Source organism: Erinaceus europaeus, chromosome 17, assembly GCF_950295315.1.
Source record: "Erinaceus europaeus chromosome 17, mEriEur2.1, whole genome shotgun sequence".
Taxonomy (NCBI): domain Eukaryota; kingdom Metazoa; phylum Chordata; class Mammalia; order Eulipotyphla; family Erinaceidae; genus Erinaceus; species Erinaceus europaeus.
Genome location: NC_080178.1, coordinates 2,129,320 through 2,151,987, shown reverse-complemented (window position 1 = coordinate 2,151,987; position 22,668 = coordinate 2,129,320). Strand labels below are relative to the sequence as shown.

The following is a 22,668-nucleotide window of genomic DNA, read 5'->3' as shown; positions in this document are numbered from 1 at the left end:
CAGGCCGGCGCCTCAGCAGCCTTGAGGAAAGAAGGCCGTGTGCGCAGGGTGCAGGCTCGCCCCCGCCTCTGCCGCGCTAGTCTCTGCAGTGAGCGCCTCGTGCCCTCCTTAACCTCCCTCCAGCAGTTTCCGTTTGCCTGGAGCACGGACATCTGGAGGGCTCACTCACTCGCGTGTGCCCCGTCCTCCTGTAGCTCCTGTAACTGAGCAGTCTGTCTGTTCTGACTCGTCACTGACTCCGTCCAGCAGTCTGGGCCCTGAGGGGCGGCTGGGCCTGCTGTCAGCCTCCCCGAGGCTTCCAGATTCACTTGTCGTGATGTAATTTTGGTTTCAAGCAAAACAGTGCGCACAGCTATCACCTGCACCCTGCGCCCGTTGTTTGATCTCTGGTCAGTGGGAGCAGTGCCAGCATTGCTGCAGGTCCCGTGAGTGGCCAGTGTGGCCGCAACGCACAGGCGGCGGTCATGGGCTTAGCGCTGTCACGGCTCCACTCGGACTGCAAGACACTCACACCCTCGGCGCTTTCAGAGCCCAGGGAGTGCACGGCTCTCACTGGAGAAAGTGACGTGTAAGTTCCATTTCTTCAGCTAGGGGTGCCAGTGAGCGAGCGAGGGAGGGGACCCGCATGCACGTGGAAGAGGAAGAACAGACACACACGGGTAGCCCTCAGCAGGAGCAGCGGGAAACTGCTCCCCAGAAGGAGCTTGTCCTCAGACCAGGAAGCTTTCTCGGACACACTAAGCCAGATGGGTTTTTTAAAAAGGGATCCAGATGTTAGCTTGATCCTGATGAGATTTTGTAATTGGAGGGATTAAGAGTATCTAGGAAAGAAAAATGGGCCCACTACCAAGCAAGTGGGGTTGGCGAGCCACTCACGCAAAAGGCCACAGTGTCTAGAGGCCTGGGCTCCAGGCTGGGAGCAAGAGGTGCCTTCCAGCCTCAGACCTCCGCGCCGCACCTGCCCCTCGACCTGCTCCTCCGGGAGCCACAGCGGAGAAAGGGCAGGAGCGGCTGCTTGTGGTGAGCGAGAGTGTCGTCGCACGGCACGGTGATGAGAGGCACCGCTGGGGCGGCCGTTTAGCGTGACTGAGAATGGAGCGCGGTGTGAACTGCAAGAAGTCTGAAGCTGGGAAAGAGGTAGAGCGGGTTCCCGGCCGCTGTGAGGAGACTCGGGACGGAGAAGTGAGCGGGGTCGGTGCACCTGGCTGCCTTGATCTTGGTACAGTTAGAGTTCAGAGATGCATCACTCCATAAACACACAACATCGGCAGGTGGCCTAACTCGGGATCCCTTGGGGTGTGGAGGGGCAGGAAGCCCTGAGGACTAGAGCCCGTGCTGATCTGCTCACACCCAAGAGCTTGGGGCCACTGGCGGCGGGGCGTGAGGCCTGAGCAGGCTCCCCTTCTTTCTGGGGAGTGGGGGGGGGAGTCTCGGAGATAAGGGAGCATCCAGGGTGCCACCAGGATCTTTCTCCTCCGGCCCCACTAAGCAATGCTCTTAACCCAACGAGGGAGGCAAGGGTTCCCCGAGCCTCGTGGGCGTGGGAGGGCCGGCAGCTCACCATCCCGGACTCTGCTCTCCTGCACAGCACCACCTTTCAACACGAAGCTTCAAGACAAACCAGATGAGTAAGAACCCCGATAAAACCCCAAGAGAAAGAAATAGCCCAAGAAGCAGAGCGGAAGTGTTGGTCGGTAGTTTAAGATGACAGGGGCGAGTGCGTGGAGGACTTGCTGAACAACAGGGAGGCCGACACCCAGGCAGGCGGGAGTTCTGGCGGCGGGCGGGCAGGCGGGCGGAAGGTGAGATCAGCAAGCGCCAGGCATGAAGCAAGCTTGCCTGCCTGCCTGCCTGCCTGCCTACTGGGCGAGCTCTGCCGTGGAGAGAAGAAGCCGGTGCGCACTCAGGAGCTACGGCAGAGGCACGGCACTGGCTCTGTGCTCCAGGCACCGGATGGAATGGCCAGACACCCAAGAACAAGCACTGCTAGTGCCCGCATCTTGGCTCAGTAAAGAAACCAGGACTCCTCGGGGAAGGGGCTGGTTCTTCGACTGGGGCAAGAATTGAACGTACGAGTGAGTTGGCAGCATCGTGTAAGGAAGCACTCAAATGCAAGCACAGAAGCCCGGCCCTTAAAAGGACAGAGAAGGCATGCACGCGGGAGAGAACAGGACACCCACTGGCCAAAGCTGGGCAGTTCTGAGCAACAAAAGGCAGTGGTGTTCTTACCTAACCCCGAGTGTTCGACACCCAGAAGGCCACGTGGTGTGGAGAAATGATTGACTAAGCGCCGAGGGCAGAAGAGCCGGGTCCTCGCGTATGTAGACTCCTTCAAGGGGGAAGACCAGGAACCCCCAATCTTTTGCTCTGTTATCAATGTTGTTACTGTCATTGGAAAGTCATGATGCAGTTTTGTACAGAGAGACGTGGACGAACATGTGATGCTTTTCCCAGCAAGCCAGCGCTCTTCCGGTGTTCATTCACTGATGAGGGTGAGTGAGAAGTAGAGAGAACCAGAGCCGCGGGCTGCACCACTGCGCCCCCACCTTTCCAGTGTGCACTGTGCGCTGCGAATTCTGAGAGAGTGCAGTGTGGAAAGAGACCGGACAGTTGGGAGTCGGGCGGTGGCGCAGCGGGTTAAGCGCACGTGGCGCAAAGCGCAGGGACCGGCATAAGGATCCCGGTTCGAGCCCCCGGCTCCCCACCTGCAGGGGAGTCGCTTCACGGGCGGTGAAGCAGGTCTGCAGGTGTCTATCTTTCTCTCCTCCTCTCTGTCTTCCCCTCCTCTCTCCATTTCTCTCTGTCCTATCCAACAACAACAGCAACGTCAACAATGGCAATAATAACCGCAACGAGGCTGCAACAACTATGGCAACAAAAGGGGGAAAATGGCCTCCAGGAGCGGTGGATTCATGGTGCAGGCACCGAGCCCGGCAATAACCCTGGAGGGGGAAAAAAAAAAAAGAGAGAGAGAGACCGGATAGTGGCTGCTTCGGCCAGATAACCAGAGTCGACAGTCAGTGAGGGTGTGCCGTGAACGCGTGGTCTTGCTTTTCGAAGACTCTGGATCACAGAGAAAAACCCAAGCCTAGTCCCCGTGTTGGGGACATCGTGCACAGTACCGGCTGCTTCCCAGAAAGGCGTCAGGCCGCCGAGGACAAGCGGACACTGACACAGCAGAAAACCATAAGGCAGGATTCTGTAATTCTTCTTCTAGCGTTTGCCCTTCTTCCGTAGCTAGTCAACAGCGTCAGGTGGAGCCTGATGTAAAGTTTCGAGACCTCCTTTGAATCTGGAGAGGTGGCAGTCGTTGATTCTGTAATGGAGAAAGGTGACAGGGGCGGGGGACAGCATAATGGTTACATGAAGAGGCTCTCATGCCTGAGGCTCCAGTCCCAGGTTCAATTTTCCGCAACCCCCCAAAAAAAACAAATAAACAAACAAAACCACCTTTGTGAGGAAGGCAACAGCTAAAGAGACCTGAGTAATGGTGGGCTTCATGTAGTGATACTGGGTCACTGACTGTAACAAGCATGTCGGAATCGACCGGTAGGTGGGTGCTGTTAGACTAGGGCCCTGGGCGTGGGTCTCACAGGGACCCTCTACTGTCTGTGCCAGTCCTCCCCATCAACTTGAAGCTTTTTGGTGGAGGTCGACACGATGTCGACAGTTGGGGGGAAGACAGAGAAGCCTTGCATCACGCTAGCGCCCGCTTGGCCGCCCTCTTACAGAAGGCACAGTGTTGTCAAATGCATAGCAGCTTGTGTAGGCCTTTGAATTTCCGGTCCTGGTGACTGGTCCCCCGTAAGGTTTCTTACTACATCCCACTCTGTTTCTAGAAGTGTAGCTGTGGTCACTGTGTCCGGATAGCATCATGTCCGTAATTCTGTAACCAGCAGCGGATGCCCTTGAGGGGTTGTTCTGAAAAGTGACGAGTGACAGTGATTTGTTTTGTTTCAAGATTCGAAGGCCACATAGAGATCTGTCCGCCGGGCATGAGCCGCTCAGCGTGTCCGGTCAATAAGAGTGTTCTAGAAGCCATCCGAGGAAGACTTGGATCTTTCCACGAGCTCCTGTTGGAGCCGCCCAAGGTACGGCCACAGCACGGCGGGTTGTCGGGAACACTGACCGTGTGACCAGAGTTCGAGCCAGTTATTTCCGCTGGTTTTGAGATTTTTTTTTTTTTTTAAATCGGTGTGTGGAGTCTAATTGTTGAGTTAGGGCAAAATTAAGGCCACACAGAATACATAGCTGCTGCTGGGAGCTCAGCTCGCCCTCCTCCTCTAAGTTCTTGGTGAAGCGGACTTCCTTTCTCAGCTTGCCGCTTTCACGGCTTTGTGGTAAAGTTCATTATATTCGGAGCTTATCTTAGAAGCCGGGTTTTCCCCACCATTCAGAGTTGGACCAGCGTCAGTCAGGGGAACAGAGACTGTAAGTAAGAGCAGTGGCTTGGGCGTGACTGGGAGCGGCTGTTTCTGTAGTGAGCACCCCACCCCTGCATCCCCCAAGCCGCTGCGAGCCTGCAGTTGAGAGGTGTCCCCACCTGAAAGTGCTCGTCCCTCACACCCTCAAGCCCTCGGACTGGTGCAGAGCCTCGGCTTGGGGGTGGAGCTGCCGCCTTCTGGAGCTGGAGTGCGGGAGGCTCGGTCCCAAAAAGGCCCCTTCCCGGTCCCTTGTCCCCTCAGCGTCTCCACTCAGAGTCCCTTTAGAACCATCACCACCGCCCACCCCCATTTAAAAGCTGTTTTCTCTTTGACCTTTGAAGCGGTAGCCACGGCGTGCTGCTACCCATCCCCAGGGAGTCTAGCTCAGTGTGGGCTCGCACTGGGCCCACCGGCATCCGTGCGCTGTGCGCTGCACGGGCCCCCGCTGTGGAGGACGAGTACAGGGTCAGGCGCGCAGGAAGGAGAGGAGAGCCTGTGGGGTGGGGATTGGGTGAGGCGGATCGGAGGGGGCGACGGGGTTGAGGAGACTCGCAGCCCTGAGCTACGTCTCCACCCTCCACCGGGGCCGGCGTCTCCTTTCTAGTGGACAAGAAGGCAGCCTCTTCGTGAGGCAGAAAGGCGCTGTCTCCTTTGGACTCCTGCTCACTGCTGGGAGGGAGGGAAGGAGGGAGTCTGTCTGTACCCGCCTTGGCTGTATGTGTGGTGTGGGAGTCCTTGAAATTTCTTGGGGGGAAAAAAACCACCCCGTCTCCTAACGGAAGATGCTCTGGGTAGCAGAAAGACTGAGTGCTGGTCTGGGTGGGGCGTGTAGGCAGGCAGGAGTCTTACCGCCCTCTCCTGCAGACTTCTAAATGTCGCAGTGTCCCCGCATCTTTTGTGATGTCCACAGAGACAATGGGGGTGTTTTAAGGCCGTGATCCAGAGGCCACTTGCAGAGTTTGCCTTTTTGTCACAGATGTGGCCGAGACCAGGGACTGTGTTCCTGACTGAGCCACACTTCATTTCTCTGTTTCTCTCTCAGCTTGCCGGTCAGGTCTGGGACGTGGTCATTTTTTTTCCTCATGGATTCTTAAGGTTTCCTGCTGTCTTCCTCTCACTGTTCGGAGCCTTGAAGCAGAGGGACACTTGATTCCACACACGGCTTACAGTGTGGGGAAAGCGCCAGGGATTCCTCCCTTCGCTGGCCTCTCGCCTGCGGTGCCTTCAGGCTCTCCTGCAGCGCTAGAAGTCAGGCCAGACTTCAGACTTCTGTTGTGCTGAGGCGCCGCACGCCCCCCACTCCCAGAGCTGCGTTTAACTGCCGGGCCTTTTCCTCCTCAGAAAAGTGTGGTGAAGACGACGTGGGGTGTGCTGGACCCTCCCGTGGGGAATACCCGCCTGAACGTCATCAGGTTGATATCCAGCCTCCTGCAGACCAACACCAGCACCATCAACCAGGACCTCGTGGAGCTGAATAGCATCGGGGTCATTCTGGTGAGGTTCCCCGGCTGCTGTCTCCTCGTGGCCCACGGGTCCGCAGCTCACGTCACCACACAGCGGCTGGGGTATCAGCAGCAGTGTCCCCGTGTTGAGCATTTCTGTTTGGGGGTTGAACCCGGGACCTCAGAGCCTCGGGCAGGAGAGATTTTGCAGAACCACTGTGCTGTCTGCCAGCCCTTGGGCTGGGCACTGACAGACTTTTGTATAACTTTTACCTTGAGTTCATCATCAGTTCTGAATGCTTTTAATTTTTTCAGTGGCTACTTACTCATTGTTGCTATATGTAGAGCGTTTTAGAAATTATTAAGGGCTAGACTCGAGGAGCTCAGTTTTGAAATTCGTATCACTAAGAAAGAACCACTGTTGACAGCATGGTCTTATGATGGCGCGAAGATACTGCTCCCTAAGGGGTCTGAGACTGTAGGTGGCCTTGTGGTTTGAGTCCAGTTCTTGAAACAGCCGTCTAGTCTGTCTGTCACTGAATGGGAAGGGGAAACCCCAGGAATCGCCTGGACTTCATTTGCCCCGGGCTCCCCAGTTCCAAGGTCTGTGCCGGAGTCCGGGCCCAGCTCCGGTGCTGTCCTGCTGTCCTGCTGTCCACACAACAGAAGGCCCAGGGTTGGCGCCTGGCCGGTGTCACAAGGACACGGGGTTCCAGCGTATCTGGGGGTTGCTGTGGGCCTTGGGCGGGGGGGGGGGGGGGGGGGCAGCGCTCACTCACTCTCGGAGTCCTTGTAAAATGTACTGGAGCTTCCTCACATGGTCCTGGGTGCGCAGGGCTGTCGGCTCTCAGCGCCACACACACCTGAAGGGTCGAGCCAGGATGCTGCTTCAGTCACTCAGAGGCAGGGTTCTGGGTGACGCGTCGGCACAGAGCGCCGAGGAGAAGACGAGAGCGTGAAGGCCCCCCGCTTCTTGCACAGCGCAGCCCTTGTCCCCGGGACCTCTGCATTTATTTACTCATTTAGACCATGCTGCCTTCCTCTCGAGCTAGCGTAAATACAGCTGCAGGGACAGACCTTCACTCCTGCCTCGGGGACCTCCCTGCCCTCCTGCCGTCTTCTGTCACTCTTGAGACTCTTAATGCCGAGTGCACGCCTGCCGTTGCTTTAGTCTGCTGGTTGTCTTCAGATCAGGTTCCGGGCGATAAAACAACGTTGATAAGTGTCCCCCCCCCCCCCCTTTTTTAACCATGTTGCTGGAGAGTAGATGGTGTGCAGCACAGTTGTTGACACATGGGTGTGTCAGGTTTTTCTTTACTAAGTTTTCACACGGATCATTAGCCATTAGTGTTTGTCAGTTTAAGATTAGGTAGCAGAATTCAAGAGGTGTCCTGAGCCCATTTCTCTGTATTTTCTGCCTTTAGGGGGATATATATATATATTTATGTAAAAAATTATATATATTTTATTTAATTATATCTATTTATTATATAGATATAATTATATAGATGATATATAATCATATATATATATATATATATGATTCAATTATCTTTTACTTATTGCATAGAGACAGCCAGAAATCGAGAGGGAGAGAGACAGAGGGACACCTGCAGCCCTGCTTCACCGCTTGCAGAGCTTTCCCCCTGCAGGTGGGGACCAGGGGCTCGAACCTGGGTCCTTGTGCACTGTGACATGTGCTCTCAACCAGGTGCGCCACCACCCGGCCTGGACTTTTTTCTTTTCTTTTCTTTTCCAAATGATACTGCTGCCTTGTCAGCTAACTCGGCACCTTGTGTTTCCAGGAAGCCTCCGTGCTATACCTTACTCTGCTCTGCTCGCTTGCAGTTCCCTGGGGTTTCCTTTAAACACTTGCTTGACTTGATGTGAGGTAGACAGAGAACCTGCAGCCCGCCGCCCAGGGAGCTGGGGCACTGGGGATGGGACCAGAGGCCGGCCGTGCAAGTCTGAGAGCCTTCAGATGCCCATCTGGTTCTTCTTTGTTAAGGTGTGAGCACCTTGCGGTCGGGGACCCTGTTGTGGCTGTCTCGTGTTACAACAGCATGCGGGGTATGGCGCCCGCACAGAAGCCCCGTGTAAAATCTCAGAGCCTCCCCCGGAAATCGCCGGACATCACTCACCTGGACGCCTACATCTGCCACCCTGAGAACATAGGCACTCCGTCTCCTCCGAGAAGCTTCTCGGCATCTCTCTCCTTCCATTCTCGCTTTCTGCTAGATTCCTTCACTCTCTGGCGAGTTGCGCGAGCAAATCCCGTGTGACTGAGGCCTTGAGGAGGTCGCAAGCCTCTCAGATAAGCCCGTGCTCCTTGCACTGTCTCAGCTGGGAACACGTTTCCTTTTTGTGTCACCACTGTCCTTCTGTGAGTCTGGCTAGTTGAATAAAGGACAGCTGCTCTCTCTCTCTCTTTTTTTTTAATCTAGGACATGTTCTTCAAATACACATGGAATAACTTTTTACACACACAAGTGGAGATCTGCATTGCACTAATTCTTGCCAGTCCTTTTGAAAACACAGAAAACGGCACAATCACCGATCAAGACTCCACTGGTGACAACTTATTACTGAAACATGTAAGTCTGCTTGGAGCTATTTTTCTGCTTCTCTTCCTGGTTACAACTTTCACCCCTCTGTGTGTGATGAGTGAGGTAATGAAGGGCTTTGGGTGACATTTCAGAGTCTCAATATTTAACTGCCGCAAGGGCTTTTTTGGAGGGGGGGGGGCTGTTTATTTAGTGAGGTTAACTGATTTGGTTTAAAAGTCCGCTGGGAACTCGGGGACTCGCAGACTCCCGGATGCTGCATCAGACACTGCGGGAGCCAGCGGCGCTCAGGGTCCAAGTCCCGGTGCGGAGCCTGACTTGCAGCCTCAAGCAGCTTGGTGTGCTATTCTGTGAGCCTCTTGGGCTCTGTTTTCTTGGGTCAGATGTGAGGTGATTTGCCTCAGTTAGTCTGTAGGTTTCCTGTTGCTCTGAGGTTTTGTGAGGTTGGCTGGGAAGAGCAGTCCTGCTGGCACTCCCGTGGAGGGGATCCAGCCAGGGGGCTAGCTACCAAACCTTCCTCACCGGCTCTCAGGAACCGCGTGATTCAGACAGGAGGCTTCGGGGAGTATTCTGGTACAAACACTCGTTTTATTTGGGGATGGGTACAGGTTTATATAGAGAGTTAAACAAAGAACATTTTTCAAATCTGTCAGAAATTACAGGTTTCTTAAAGGTCAGCTTGCCCCTGTGGTAGGGGGCTGGCATGACAAGAATTGATGAGATACATAAAGGTCAAGACAATTAGTCTCCATGATGCAGGCACTTTATAATTATCCAAAGGCATTTGAGAGAGGCATAGGGGTGAGGCGAGTCAGAGATGAAGGAAAACAAAGCTTGGTGTGAATCACAGATATCAAAGGGCACAAGGAGATAGAAGCTGGGGGGGTCTCACTGTCTGGTGTTGGGGTGTATGGTAGAGGGTGTTCTCCTTTGTGATCAGAAGGTGAAGTGGCTGTGTGAACTTTGAGGAACCCTAAAGCAGGCAGCCATTTGGCCTGCTAGCAGGGGAAACTGAGGCTGAGAGGCCTGTAGGCTTCCTGTGAGCTTGAGAGACTAACAGGGAGAAACTGAGTCTGGGGGACTTTTCCCTCTTGGCTCATCTCTATAAGGAGACAGGCTAACAAGTGGGGTGTCTTTCCAGACTTCCATCCAAGGATGGGAGAGCTCCCCTAACTAAGCTCTACCAAGCTGTCACACAGTCCCACACAATCTGACCAGCCGGCTGGCTTAGTCCTGGCGGGCCACACCCACTTTAATCAACCTGCAGTCACGTGTCGGTGCCTGGAGACTGGAGACTGGAGACGAGGGCGCTGCTCAGGTTGGATGAGCGCAGGCATTGCTGGGAACTCTCGGTTTTCTTCTTCCTAGCACATGATCGTCCTCATTCCCTTCAAGTTCTGGCTTACAAGAGTTAGACCCTTTTTTTGCCCGAGCCACTCGCTTTGCCGGCTGCTTCCCAGAGGGGCCGAGTGAGCCCCGCAGGTGCAGAGCGGTGGGTGTGGCTCCTGGCCAGGGCCTCCAATGCCCCTGCTCCTCAGGCGACGTCACCCACAGCTGCGTTTGGCTCGCCGGGTCTGGAAAGGCCTCGTGCGAGTTTCTAGCCTTCTGCCTCACCTGCCGTAAAAGCTAGCTGGTGCGCTCTCTTGTTTAGCTTTTTCAGAAATGCCAGGTCATAGAACGGATACTTGAAGCCTGGGAAGTGAACGAGAAGAAGCAGTAAGTACCCCTGCTGTCCTCTCTAAAGGACGTGGGCCCCGGCCCTAGACAGAGGGCGCTGAGGTCCGTCGCCTGGCGCTGGCCTCTGCGGTTTCAGTCACTTCTCTTGGGACTCTGGTTGTGCAGGACCAACACCTGCTCCTGATGACTGTTTTCAGGACAACCGCGCCCCCTCCCCCCCCCCATGCTTCCGCTGCTGTTGGGGGGAAGCCGCGGACAGAAGCTTCCGCGTGGGGCTTAGGCTCCCTCGGGCTTGAGGGTGATGGCGGCGCCCGGCCCAGGAGACACTCGGCTTTGCTTCTCACCCACCCAGAAGCAGAAGAGGCTGCTAACAACGCAGCTGGGGTCAGCCCCCTGCCCCACGCCTCCTGCCCCCAGGCGCCCGCAAGCCCTCCTGAGAGTCTCCTTTCTGCAGCAGCCCCGTTTGTTCCCATCTACCTGCGGCCCAGAGTCTGGACACTTGGGAGACAGGCAGGCAGCCGCCGTAGCGACGGGAGCTCTGTCTCGGTGGGCCGGGGTGGGCCAGGGCCGCCCTGCCTGGGAAGCAGGGGCCCTCGAGGGACAGCTCACACGGTGGAGGGGCAAGTGTGAGGTGGTGGCTACATGCAGCCAACCAGTAGAGGTTGGTTTTTATGTGCATGATCTGTTTGCTGTTTATGGGAGAGATACAGAGAGGTAGACCAACTGACCAGAGCCCTGCTCGGTTCTGGCTAATGGTGAGACTGGGAATTGAACCTGAGACCTCAGAGCCTTAGGCAGGAAAGGTGTTTTTGTTTCTTTTGCAAAACCGCTGTGCTGTCTCCTCAGCGCAACAGCCACTACTTGAAGGTGAGAGATGCCGCGCTGATGGATTAACGTGCCAGGAACTGTATATGCCGTCGCAAGGGGCCTGCACATCCCTCAGCCCCTGCAGCCTCTTCTTTTTTTTTGGTTGCCTCCAGGGTTATTGCTGGGGCTCGGTGCCTGCGCCACGACTCCACTGCTCCTGGAGGCCATTTTTTTCCCCCTTTTGTTGCTCTTGTTGTGGTTATTATTGTTATTGTTGATGTCGTTTGTTGTTGATAGGACAGAGAGAAATGGAGAGAGGAGGAGAGAGAGAAAGACACCTGCAGACCTGCAGGTGGGGAGCCGGGATCCTTCCGCCGGTCCTTGCGCTGGGCGCCACGTGCGCTTAACCCACCGCGCCACTGCCCGCAGCCTCTTCTAACGTCTGAATGGAAAGACGTTCACAGAGGTGGAAGGCAGAGCCACAGCAATAGCAAGGCATCGAAGAATGCCCAAGTTAGCCCAAGATCGGATTTTCACTTACTATGTCTCACAGGAGAGAGTTTGAGAGACAGAGTCCAGAGCAGACTGTGCTCCTTCCCCGGCTGACCCTTAGTGACCCGGCCGCAGCGGGCGCCCAGCAGGCGCGTTTGCAAGACGGCTGTCAGAGTAGACGCGCTGCCCCTCCGTTCTCCATTCGCCCTGGCGCCCTGGGTCCAGCCTGGTCGTGCCACGGCGGGACCCTGACTGTCGTTTGCCCCCGTCAGGGCCGAGGGCGGAAGACGGCACGGCTACATGGGCCACCTGACGAGGATAGCCAACTGCGTCGCGCACGGCGCCGACAAGGGCCCCGGCAGCACGGCCGTGCAGCAGCTCATCAGAGGTGAGGCCCCGCCTGCCCCGGGCTCTGGGCTCGGCCGTGGGATCCCCGCCGCTGCTTCTGAAGGCCGCTCCAGAGCTGTGGCTGGGGTTCGAAAGGCTCTCGGCATTTTCCCCGGCCCGTGCGGGGTGGGCTCCTGTGTCCGCGGTGCCGTTCCCGCAGCCCCCCGCCAACGTGAGTGCAGGTCGGGATCCGGGCTTCGGGGTTCAGTTCCAGCCCGGTCCTCGGGCTGTCCGGTGAGGAAACGGCACGGACGTGACTCACGTGTGGCACGGCACCGCCCCCGGGAGCCTCAGCGTCACGTCCCTGTGTGTCCTGCCGGCCTCCTGGGCGCCACACGGGCCGAGTATCCAGGGTGCGCGCGTGGCGGGCGGTCTGCTCACCGGAAACGCGCGCTGCTGCTGCTCTTCCGGAGAAAATGCAGTGTTGTTTTTCACACATTTTGTCATTTTTATTACTGGATCGAGACAGAGAAGTTGAGAGAGGAGGAGATAAGGAAAGAGACAGATGCGGCCCTGCTTCGTCACTTGTGAAGCTCACCCTGCCGGTGGGGCCCGGGGGCTTGAACACTGCAGTGTACAGAGCAGGTGGCTGAGAGCAGGCGCCGCAGGCTGACGGGAAGCTTGGGCTCTGCCCTCCTGCCTTTCGTTTCTTCGCGTTCGAGAGAGAAGCCAGGCCCTGACAGCACCCTCCTCGGGGGGACGTGGACGTGCGTGTGTGAGGAGGGTGCGAGGTCCGTGTGGATTCCTGGAAGTTGCTCGTGGGGCCGTGTGCCGGTGAGGGACGCGAACACGCGCAGTGCTGTGTTCAGAGCAGGACTCGCGGGTGGTGATGACTCGATGGGCCCTTCCCGGCCGCTGCCGCCTCACTGTCCCAGAGCACGTGTCCCTCCCGGCCGCGACAGGTTCCGGAAACCGGCGCTTTGTGACCCGATAAAGGCTCAGAAGCGTTGAGAAGCCGAAGAGGGTCGTCTGTTGGTCAGAGAACCCCTCAGTTGTCCACAGACGCGTGTAGGGGCCGGCTGTGCCTGCATGTCTTAGAATTGGGGACCCCCCCCCAACACACACACACACACACACACACACACACACACACACACACACACGGTGCCTTTCTCAGAAGAATTTGTTGGAAAAACTCAGCAGCTTCCAAGTTCAGTTTCTACTGCAAGATAAAAACAAAAAGCCTGGGGGTCGGGCGGTGGCGCAGTGGGTTAAGCGCATGTGGCGCAAAGCATAAGGATCCCGGTTCGAGCCCCCGGCTCCCCACCTGCAGGGGAGTCGCTTCCCAGGCGGTGAAGCAGGTCTGCAGGTGTCTGTCTTTCTCTCCCCCTCTCTGTCTTCCCCTCCTCTCTCCATGTCTCTCTGTCCTACCCAACAACGAATAGCGTCAACAAGGGCAATAATAATAACCACAACGAGGCTACAACAACAAGGGCAACAAAAGGGAGAAAAAATGGCCTCCAGGAGCGGTGGATTCATGGTGCAGGCACCGAGCCCAGCAATAACCCTGGAGGAAAAAAAAAAAAAAGCCTGCTAACTTCTCACAAGTGCTGGGCGCTGAGGCGGTGAGGCACCTGAACGTCTTCGGGGCTCTCGCCTGCCACCCCTCAGAGCCCAGTGCTCGTCCCGTCCGCGAGGCGAGTCCTTCCTGCACGGCCGCCTGGCGCCCCTGGCTCCCTCACCACACGGGCCGCTGTAGCCGCTCATGGGCTGTCCCCCCTCTGCAGAACTGCCAGACGGAGTCCGGGAGCGGTGGGAGACCTTCTGCTCGAGCTCCTTGGGAGAGGCGAACAAGAGGAACACGGTGGATCTAGTAGGTGGGACCGGGGCGGTTTTGGTGACTGGGGACTCCCCACCCTCACCCCTTCTCTCAGAGCCGAGAGGGGGCTTCCGTGTGTCCCTGAGACTGGGGCCAAGGCTGTTTCTGGCCGGGCTTCACGGTCCTGCTCCTGATTCCCGCCAGGCTGGGCGGGAAGCCCAGAGGAGCCTGCCCCCAGCCCCGAGCACAGGGCCCCCGACCTTCCCTCTTCGGCAGGCGTGAGCGGGCCCGGAGGCCTGAGTCCCCGCGGCGCTCCCTAGTGTTGACTGAGGCTGTCCCAGTGTGAGTTGTTCTCGGCTGAGGCCTCACTGGCGGCTGCTGTCCCCAGCTGTCAAACCTGTGAGAGGTGGGGCCTTCCAGCCGGGGAGTCATGGCATTGGTAACCTTTTTCAAAAGTAACTGGACTTTGGAATGCATTCTTCTTAGTTTGTGCTTTGTGAGAAGGTAAGCATTGCCTCTCTTCTTGCTTTTAAAGCTAGGCCCGGCACAGCCTTCTCAGAGCACAGGCCAGTGCCCACGGGGCCCGGGCACAGGGGCAGCCCCGCCCCGCCCTTGGGGTCCCGGCAGTTAGGAGTTGGTGTGGCCAGCTGCTCCTTCAGGACAGACAGGGACGCTGGAGAGAAGTAGCAGCTCTCTAGGCCCCAGGGTCACAGTGCCTGCCACACGCGGGGGCCCTTTCCTCCCAGTATGTTCTTTTTTAAATATTTTTTTAATTTTATTATTTGCTTGCTTATTTTCCCTCCAGGGTTATCGCTGGAGCTCAGTGCCTGCACCACGAATCCACTGCCCCCATTTCCCCCCATTTTTGTTGCTCTTGTTATTATTGTTGTTGCTGGATAGGACAGAGAGAAATGGAGAGAGGAGGGGGAAGACAGAGAGGGCGAGAGAAAGACAGACACCTGCAGACCTGCTTCACCGCTTGTGAAGCGACTCCCCTGCAGGTGGGGAGCCGGGGGCTCGAACCGGGATCCTTAGGCCGGTCCTTGCGCTTCGCGCCGTGTGCGCTTAACCCGCTGCGCCGCCACCCAGCCCGAGACTGGCTTTTTAATTTGTTTTATTATTTATTTATTTATTTTCCCTTTTGTTGCCCTTGTTTTTTATTGTTGTTGTAGTTATTGTTGTCGTTGGATAGGACAGAGAGACATGGAGAGAGGAGGGAAAGACAGAGAGGGGGAGAGAAAGACAGACACCTGCAGACCTGCTTCACCGCCTGTGAAGAGACTCCCCTGCGGGTGGGGAGCCGGGGGCTCGAACCGGGATCCCTACGCCGGTCCTTGTGCTTCACCTCCGTCCTTGCTCTTCACGCCACATGCCCTTACCCCGCTGCGCTGCCGCCCGACGCCTGAGACGGGCTTTCTGGGTCGGTGTAGCGCTGGGAGTTGGAAGAGCTGGGGGGGGGGGGGCTAGGGGGGTAAAGTGGCCACTAGGGGGCGGCGTGGGCCCCTGTGGCCCGGGAGCCGGGTGGGTGTCCAGCCCCATGGAAGAAGACCAGCTCACTCCCGCAGGCCAGGCCACGCGCCAGGCACCCTGGGGGGCACCCTGGGGGTCGGTGGGGGGGGGGGATGGCCGGGATGAGAAGCAATGGCCCAGCCTCACACCTTCCCGACTGACAGGGCCGGGAGGAGGGCTGAGGAGGGCGCGGCAGGGCTGCGGGCCGGGCAGGACAGGGGGACAAGGGTGACCAGGCGTAGCCAAGAAGCGAAGTGGCACCTGCTGAGGTGATGTCAGGCGCACTTGACAGAGCTGGGGGGCTTGGCGTGGGGGCCTCCCACCCGAGGAGCTGCTGGGAGATGCCCATGGCGGGCACCACCTTCCCCCTTCAGTCCCGGCCTGTCCCCAGGCACCGAGGCGGTGGCCTTCCGGGGGAGGGTCTGCTCCAGACACCCTCCCAGGGCCGCAGTGGGAGGAAGGCGCATCGCTTTGCCGCAGCTGCCCTCGACTCCTGCCCCGGTGCCAGCTGCAGGGCCGGGCACTGACTCAGCCCGCCCCGGCCTGCCCGCTGGGTCCCGGCACCCCACCCCTCTCCCCTCGCTCACACGTGATGCCGTTGGGCTCCCCTCTGGTCACAGACCCTCACTTTAGGGGGCTGGAGTGTATTTGGGGTACACGGAGGGGAGCCCCCGGGCTGTCTCCCATCGGAGATGCTCACACACCAGGAAGACGGGTGCCTCAGTGTGGAGTCGGGGTCGAGCCAGGCCCTGGGCATCGCCTCAACACCCGGCTGGTGGGCAGTGTGACCACGCTGTGCCCCGGGAGCTTGGGCAGAGGGGGGGAGAGAGGGGGAGAGAGAGGGAGGGAGAGGGGGGGAGAGAGAGAGGGAGAGAGAGAGTGTGGGAGAGGGAGGGAAGGAGAGGGAGAGGGAGAGGGGGGGAGAGAGAGTGTGGGAGAGGGAGGGAAGGAGAAGGAGAGGGGGGAGAGGGAGAGGAGGAGAGGGGGGAGAGAGGGAGAGAGAGACAGAGGATAGGGCGAGGAATTCCTAAGCCAGCCCACGGCCACCTTCAGAAGTCTGGGGCCCCGGAGTAGGACTGAGGGGAAAGCCTCGCTGCCCACACCCTGCGCGCTGTGGCAGGAGCTGCAGCCCCTCCTGCCTTTCACTCCCTCACTAGCCACTCGGCCTCTTTAGAGGAGGGACAGTCGCCTGCTGGCCACTGTGTGGCCGTGTGGCCTAAGGCTGAGGTGCTGAGCTCGGTGTCTGAGTTCGGCCCCTCAAGGGCAGGAGCCTGTGTCTGTCTTGTTCACTCAGTCGCGTTGAACACTCACGGGCGTCCCTCAGGCCCGCAGGAAGTGCGAGGATTGCCACTGCCACGAGGCGGCCTGAGCCGGGCAGCCTGGCACAGGTTGATTTAATAAAAGAAAGACATAGAAAATATTGACCCCAACAAGGGCAACAAAAGGGAATAAATAAAATAAAATATTAAAAAAAAGAAAGAAAATTTTTAAAAAATCGACCCCACTAGGACAAGCGGGGCACAGCTCCACAGGTTTCCACCGCCAGCGCTCCGTATCCCTCCCCCCCTACTCCTGCACCCCCCACCCGCCACCCCGCACCCCCCACCCCTGCACCCCCACACCCCCCACCCCTCCAGCTGGAGCCTGGCTTCTGGCTGTGGTGACATGAAGCCACCACAAGGGGGCAGCAGAGGCGGCGCTGTGGCCCCGGGGCGGCTGCCACTCGCTGTGATTCTTTCCTGAAGATGCTGATGCCGGTGACCACAGCGATCCTCTATTAAATAGTGCTTTACGTTTTTATGCGTCTAGGTTACAACCTGCCATATTCATTCATCCAGTGATGATGAGATTGACTTTAAAGAGACGGGCTTCTCACAGGACTCTTCCTTGCAGCAAGTGAGTCACGCCTAAAGCTTTGCTTTGCCTTGTCCTTGTTCACTCTCGGTGCGCAGCCGGGGGCAGCCTGCCGACCGGCGTGACCGGCGTGGGTGTGAGGGGAAGGCGTGTGCTGGTGCCGCCCGGCCGGTGGCCGCAGGCCGCTGGCAGTGGGGACCCTCTGAGGAGCCGGGCTCACCACACCCGGGACATCGCCCGACGAGGGGCTTGTCGCGCCAGATGCCCGAGCCTGGCAGCCTCCACGGCCCCACGTCTCGCACTCCAGTGACATCAACGAGCCTGTAGTCGGAGTGTTCCCTGCCCATCCCGTGGGGGAGGGAGCCGGGTGTGAAACACGAGCTGGGTCCCACCGTGGGTGGGTCTGCCAGATTCCCCGGAGTCGCGCCGGGAGCTTGACCCCGCAACCCCGAGGGCAGCTGCCAGCCGTCCCCAAGGAGAAGCCGAGTGTGGTCGGGCCGGGTCCCGGCACTAGAGCCCAGCAGGTAGCTACAGGCTCTGCCAGGCAGCTGTTTGGTCTGGACACTGAGGCGCTGCCGCCTGGCACTGGCTGGGCTCTCTGTGGACACACCTTCCAGGCTGCCCAGAGGGCACAGCCTGCCTGAGGGGGTCGCAGCTGGCAGCCCCTAGGTCTCCCCTGCCGCCTCTCACCCCTGCCCTGCCCTCTGGCATGCTGAGCCTTCCCTGCCGCCAACAGGAGCCCTTTCTTGATCCGCAGTGGTGCCCGTGGAGGCCCCGCACCCAGCTGCCCCAAACCTTCACGGGCCGGTCGGTGCAGGTGCAAACCAGCAAGGGGGTGGCTCCCACTGAGGCGGCTCGGGACATCACAGCCCGGGAAATGGGCCCCTCACACCGCCACGGTCAAGCATCACTGTCCAGGTCGGGCCTTTCTGGCCCGAGTCCCTGTGCGCTGCCTCGGTCACGGCCGAGTGGCCCGCCCGCCCTCTTGCTGCGACTCATCCACGCCCCGAGACCCCCTGCAGCAGGGGGGCATCTAGCACACCTCTCTCCGCCTGCTTAGGCTGTCAGCCCATCTCGGGTCTACTTGAAACTGGGAAGAAGCAGGCACACAGACTCTTCGTTGAGCCTAGTCCGGGTGACCGTCAGCATGCCCCGCTGGCCCCCGTTACAGGAAGCTCTAGTGCTCGCCTGTGTGACCGCCAGGGTCTCGCTCACAGTCGCACGTAGTGTTGCTTGAGCCCCGGGTCGGAGGGAGAGCTTAGTCACCCGAGGGTCTGCGTGCCTCTGTGTCCTCCCTGACTCTGCCTGACGGACAGAAACCGGGCCTGCCCCCTGCCCTGAACAGGGCCCAGTGGCACCCCCTCCCCCGGAGCCCCCAGAGCAGTGTGCCTAAGAATACAGCGGGCTGGCTTCTCGGTGACACTGGGCAGGGCGTGGTGTTGACTAGGACAGTTGTTCTGGGAAGTTATTTTTATTTCTTTATTTTTTAAATATTCCCTTTTGTTGCCCTTGTTTTTTATTGTTGTTGTTATTGATGTCATTGTTGGATAGGACAGAGAGAAATGGAGAGAGGAGGGGAAGACAGAGGGGGAGAGAAAGACAGACACCTGCAGGTGGGGAGCCGGGGGCTCGAACCGGGATCCTTACACCTGTCCTTGTGCTTAACCCGCTGCGCTACTGCCCAACTCCCTTATTTATTATTTTAATGATAGAGGTTTTCTTCATAAGTACTCAGCCACGTGATACCTTCTGGCACCCGTGACCTGACTTTAACTCGAATACACTTTTGTCTAAGTGTGTGTGGCCAAGGAAACCTTCTGGCCGCGTTCAGGAAAAGCAGGCCGAGATCTGGAGATGTGTTAGCTTGTGCTCTCGAAACCAGTAAGCCCTGCGGCCCAGTGTCCTCCCTCAGTTACCGCTCAGACATCAGCTGTGTCTGTCGGTGGCCGCGAGGCTCCTGCTGGAGGACAGGCAGCGAGCGACACGTGTACTGAAACACGTATTCATGCACACAGTCGTGATGTGTTCCGTGCCACAGTTCAGTCTGGGGACACCCCAGAATCTCGATCTAATTCCTAAAGTGACCCCCACCTCCACTACTAAGTGAAAGAAAACAATTAGGAAGACTCCCCCCCTTTTTCTGCATTTTTTTTTTTAATTCGCTGGGGTTTGGGGCCAGAGGGGAAATGATAACTTCATGGAGGATGGGGACCCTTTTCTTTTTCTTTTTTTAAATTTTTTTTTAAATTTCTTTATTGGGGAATTAATGTTTTACATTCAACAGTAAATACAGTAGTTTGTACATACATAACATTCCCCAGATTCCCACATAACAATACAACCCCCACTATGTCATTTATCATCCTTCATGGACCTGTATTCTCCCCACCCACCCACCCCAGAGTCTTTTACTTGGGTGCCATATGCCAATTCCAGTTCAGGTTCTACTTGTGTTTTCTTTTCTGATCTTGTTTTTCAACTTCGGCCTGAGAGTGAGATCATCCCATATTCATCCTTCTGTTTCTGACTTATTTCACTCAACATGATTTTTTCAAGGTCCATCCAAGATCGGCTGAAAACGGTGAAGTCACCATTTTTTACAGCTGAGTAGTTTTCCATTGTGTATATAGACCACAACTTGCTCAGCCACTCATCTGTTGTTGGACACCTGGGTTGCTTCCAGATTTCGGCTATTACAAATTGTGCCGCCAAGAACATATGTGTACACAGATCTTTTTGGATGGATGTGTTGGGTTCCTTAGAATCTATCCCCAGGAGAGGAATTGCAGGGTCATAGGGTAGGTCCATTTCTAGCCTTCTGAGAGTTCTCCAGACTGTTCTCCACAGAGGTTGGACCCATTGACATTCCCACCAGCAGTGCAGGAGGGTTCCTTTGACCCCACACCCTCTCCAGCATTTGCTGCTGTTACCTTTTCTGATGTATGCCATTCTCACAGGAGTGAAATGATATCTCATTGTTGTCTTTATTTGCATTTCTCTGACCATCAGAGACTTGGAGCATTTTTTCATGTGTTTCTCGGCCTTTTGGATCTCTTCTGTGGTGAATGTTCTGTCCAAGTCCTCCCCCCATTTTAGGACGGGGTTATTTGTTGTCTTGTTGTTGAGTCTGACAAGCTCTTTATATATGTTGGTTATTAAACTCTTATATGGCATGTAAAGATCTTCTCCCATTCTGTGAGGGGTCTCTTGGTTTGGGTAGTGGTTTCTTTTGCTGTGAAGAAGCTTTTTAATTTGATGTAGTCCCATAGGTTTATGCTTGTCTTAGTCTTCTTTGTAATTTGATTCGTTTCATTGAAAATGTCTTTCAAATTTATGCAGAAAAGAGTTCTGCCAATATTTTCCTCTAAGTATCTGGTAGTTTCTGGTCTAACATCCAAGTCCTTGATCCACTTGGAATTTACTTTTGTATTTGGTGAAATACAGTGATTCAGTTTCATTCTTCTGCATGTTTCAACCCATTGTTTCCAACACCATTTGTTGAAGAGACTCTGCTTTCCCCATGGAATAGTCTGGACCCCTTTGTCAAAGATTAGATGTCCATAGGTGTGGGGCCTCATTTCTGGGCTCTCAGTTCTATTCCACTGGTCAGTGTGTCTGTTCATGTTCCAGTACCAAGCAGTTTTGATGACAATGGCCTTATAATACAGTTTGAGATCTGGGAGTGTGATGCCTCCGGTTCTGTTCTTTTTTCTCAAGATTGTTTTGGCAATTCTAGGTCTTTTCTGGTTCCAGATAGACATTTGTAGCATTTTTTCTATTCTCCTAAAAAATGTGCTTGGGATCTTGATGGGGATAGCATTAAATTTGTAGATGGCTCTGGGTAGTATATTCATGTTGATGATGTTAATTCTTCCAACCCATGAACATGGAATATCTTTCCACTTCTTTGTGTCTTTTTCAATTTCTTTGAGTAGTGACTTACAATTTTCAGTATACAAGTCTTTCACTTCTTTGGTTAGGTTTACTCCTAGATATGTTACTGTTTTTGTTGCTATAGTAAAAGTAAAAGGAATTGATTTCTGGATTTCAATTTCTTCTAACTTAGTGTTTGCATAGAGGAATGCCACTGACTTTTGAATGTTAATTTTATAGCCTGACACCTTACTGTATTGCCTGATGATTTCCAAAAGCTTCTTGCTGGATTCCTTAGGTTTTTCCATGTATACTATCATGTCATCTGCAAATAAGGAGAGTTTGACTTCTTCTCTTCCAATCTGTATGCCTTTAATTCCTTGCTCCTGCCTGATTGCTATGGCAAGAACTTCCAACACTATGTTGAATAGTAATGGTGATAGTGGGCAGCCCTGTCTAGTACCTGATCTGAGGGGGGAAATGCTTCCAGTTTTTCACCATTGAGTGTGATGTTGGCTGTAGGTTTGCTATATATAGACTCCACTATCTTGAGGAATTTTCCATCTAATCCCATTTTTTATAGTGTTTTGATTATAAAGGGATGTTGTATTTTGTCAAAGGCTTTCTCTGCATCTATTGATATGACCATGTGGTTTTTGGTCTTGCTTTTGTTGATGTGGTGGATCACATTGATTGATTTACATATATTAAACCAACCTTGCATGCCTGGGATAAACCCCACTTGGTCATGATGAACAATCTTTTTGATATACTGCTGTATGCAGTTGGCTAGAATTTTGTTCAATATTTTCGCATCTATGTTCACCAGAGATATTGGTCTGTAGTCTTCTTTTTTGGTTGTGTCCCTGTTTGCTTTTGGTATCAGGGTGATGTTGGCTTCATAGAAGCTGGCAGGGAGTATTCCAGTGTCTTCAATGTTCTGGAAGACTTTTTTTTTTTTTTTTTTTTTTTTTTTTTGGTGGCTTTCTTTTTTTTAATATTTATTTTATTTATACCCTTTTTGTTGCCCTTGTTGTTTTATTGTTGTAGTTATTATTGTTGTTGTCGTTGTGGGATAGGACAGAGAGAAATGGAGAGAGGAGGGGAAGACAGAGAGGAGGAGAGAAAGACAGACACCTGCAGACCTGCTTCACCGCCTGTGAAGCGACTCCCCTGCAGGTGGGGAGCCGGGGTTCGAACCGGGATCCTTATGCCGGTCCTTGTGCTTTGCGCCACCTGCGCTTAACCCGCTGCGCTACAGCCCGACTCCCCTGGAAGACTTTTAAAAGTAGTGGTATTAGTTCTTCTTTGAAGGTTTTGTAGAATTCATTTGTAAAACCCTCTGGTCCAGGACTTTTATTTTTGGGGAGATTTTTGATAACTGTTTCAATTTCATTAGCTGTGATGGGCCTGTTCATGTTATCCACTTCCTCTTGACTTAGTTTTGGAAGTTGGTAGGTATCTAGGAAATCATTCATTTCTTCCAGGTTCTCTAGCTTGGTGGCATATAGTTGTTCATAGAAGCCTCGCATGATATGTTGAATTTCTGCAGTGCCTGTTGTGATATCTCCTCTTTCATTTACTATCTGATATATTTGGGTCTTCTCCCTTTTTTGTTTTGTGAGTCTGGCTAAAGGTTTGTCGATTTTGTTTATTCTTTCAAAGAACCAACATTTACTTTCATTGATCTTTTGTATGGTTTTCCTATTCTCAATGTTATTTATTTCTGCCCTAACCTTAGTGATTTCTGACCTTCTCGTTGCTTTAGGATTCCTTTGTTGTTCTTCTTCTAGGTCTTTAAGATGTGCAATCAGGCTGTTTATTTGTGCCTTTTCTTGTTTCCTAATGTGTGCTTGTATAGCTATGAACTTCCCTCTTAG

At 55.1% G+C, this 22,668-nt stretch overlaps 1 protein-coding gene across 12 annotated transcripts in view; it reads left to right on the top strand.

Annotated features, from left to right (window-relative positions):
• The window catches only part of PPP6R3 (protein phosphatase 6 regulatory subunit 3), an 89,430-nt gene that overhangs the window by 48,679 nt on the left and 18,083 nt on the right, over positions 1-22,668 (top strand). For 8 of the 12 annotated variants that reach the window (XM_060177250.1, XM_060177244.1, XM_060177248.1 and 5 more), the window contains exons 8-14: positions 3,962-4,091; positions 5,766-5,918; positions 8,311-8,460; positions 10,082-10,146; positions 11,679-11,794; positions 13,521-13,606; positions 16,871-16,957. In XM_060177250.1, coding sequence (XP_060033233.1) covers positions 3,962-4,091; positions 5,766-5,918; positions 8,311-8,460; positions 10,082-10,146; positions 11,679-11,794; positions 13,521-13,606; positions 16,871-16,957 — 787 coding nt within the window. The remainder of the gene's footprint in view (positions 1-3,961; positions 4,092-5,765; positions 5,919-8,310; positions 8,461-10,081; positions 10,147-11,678; positions 11,795-13,520; positions 13,607-16,870; positions 16,958-22,668) is intronic. The other 4 variants (XM_060177252.1, XM_060177249.1, XM_060177251.1 and 1 more) reach the window with 1 other exon arrangement.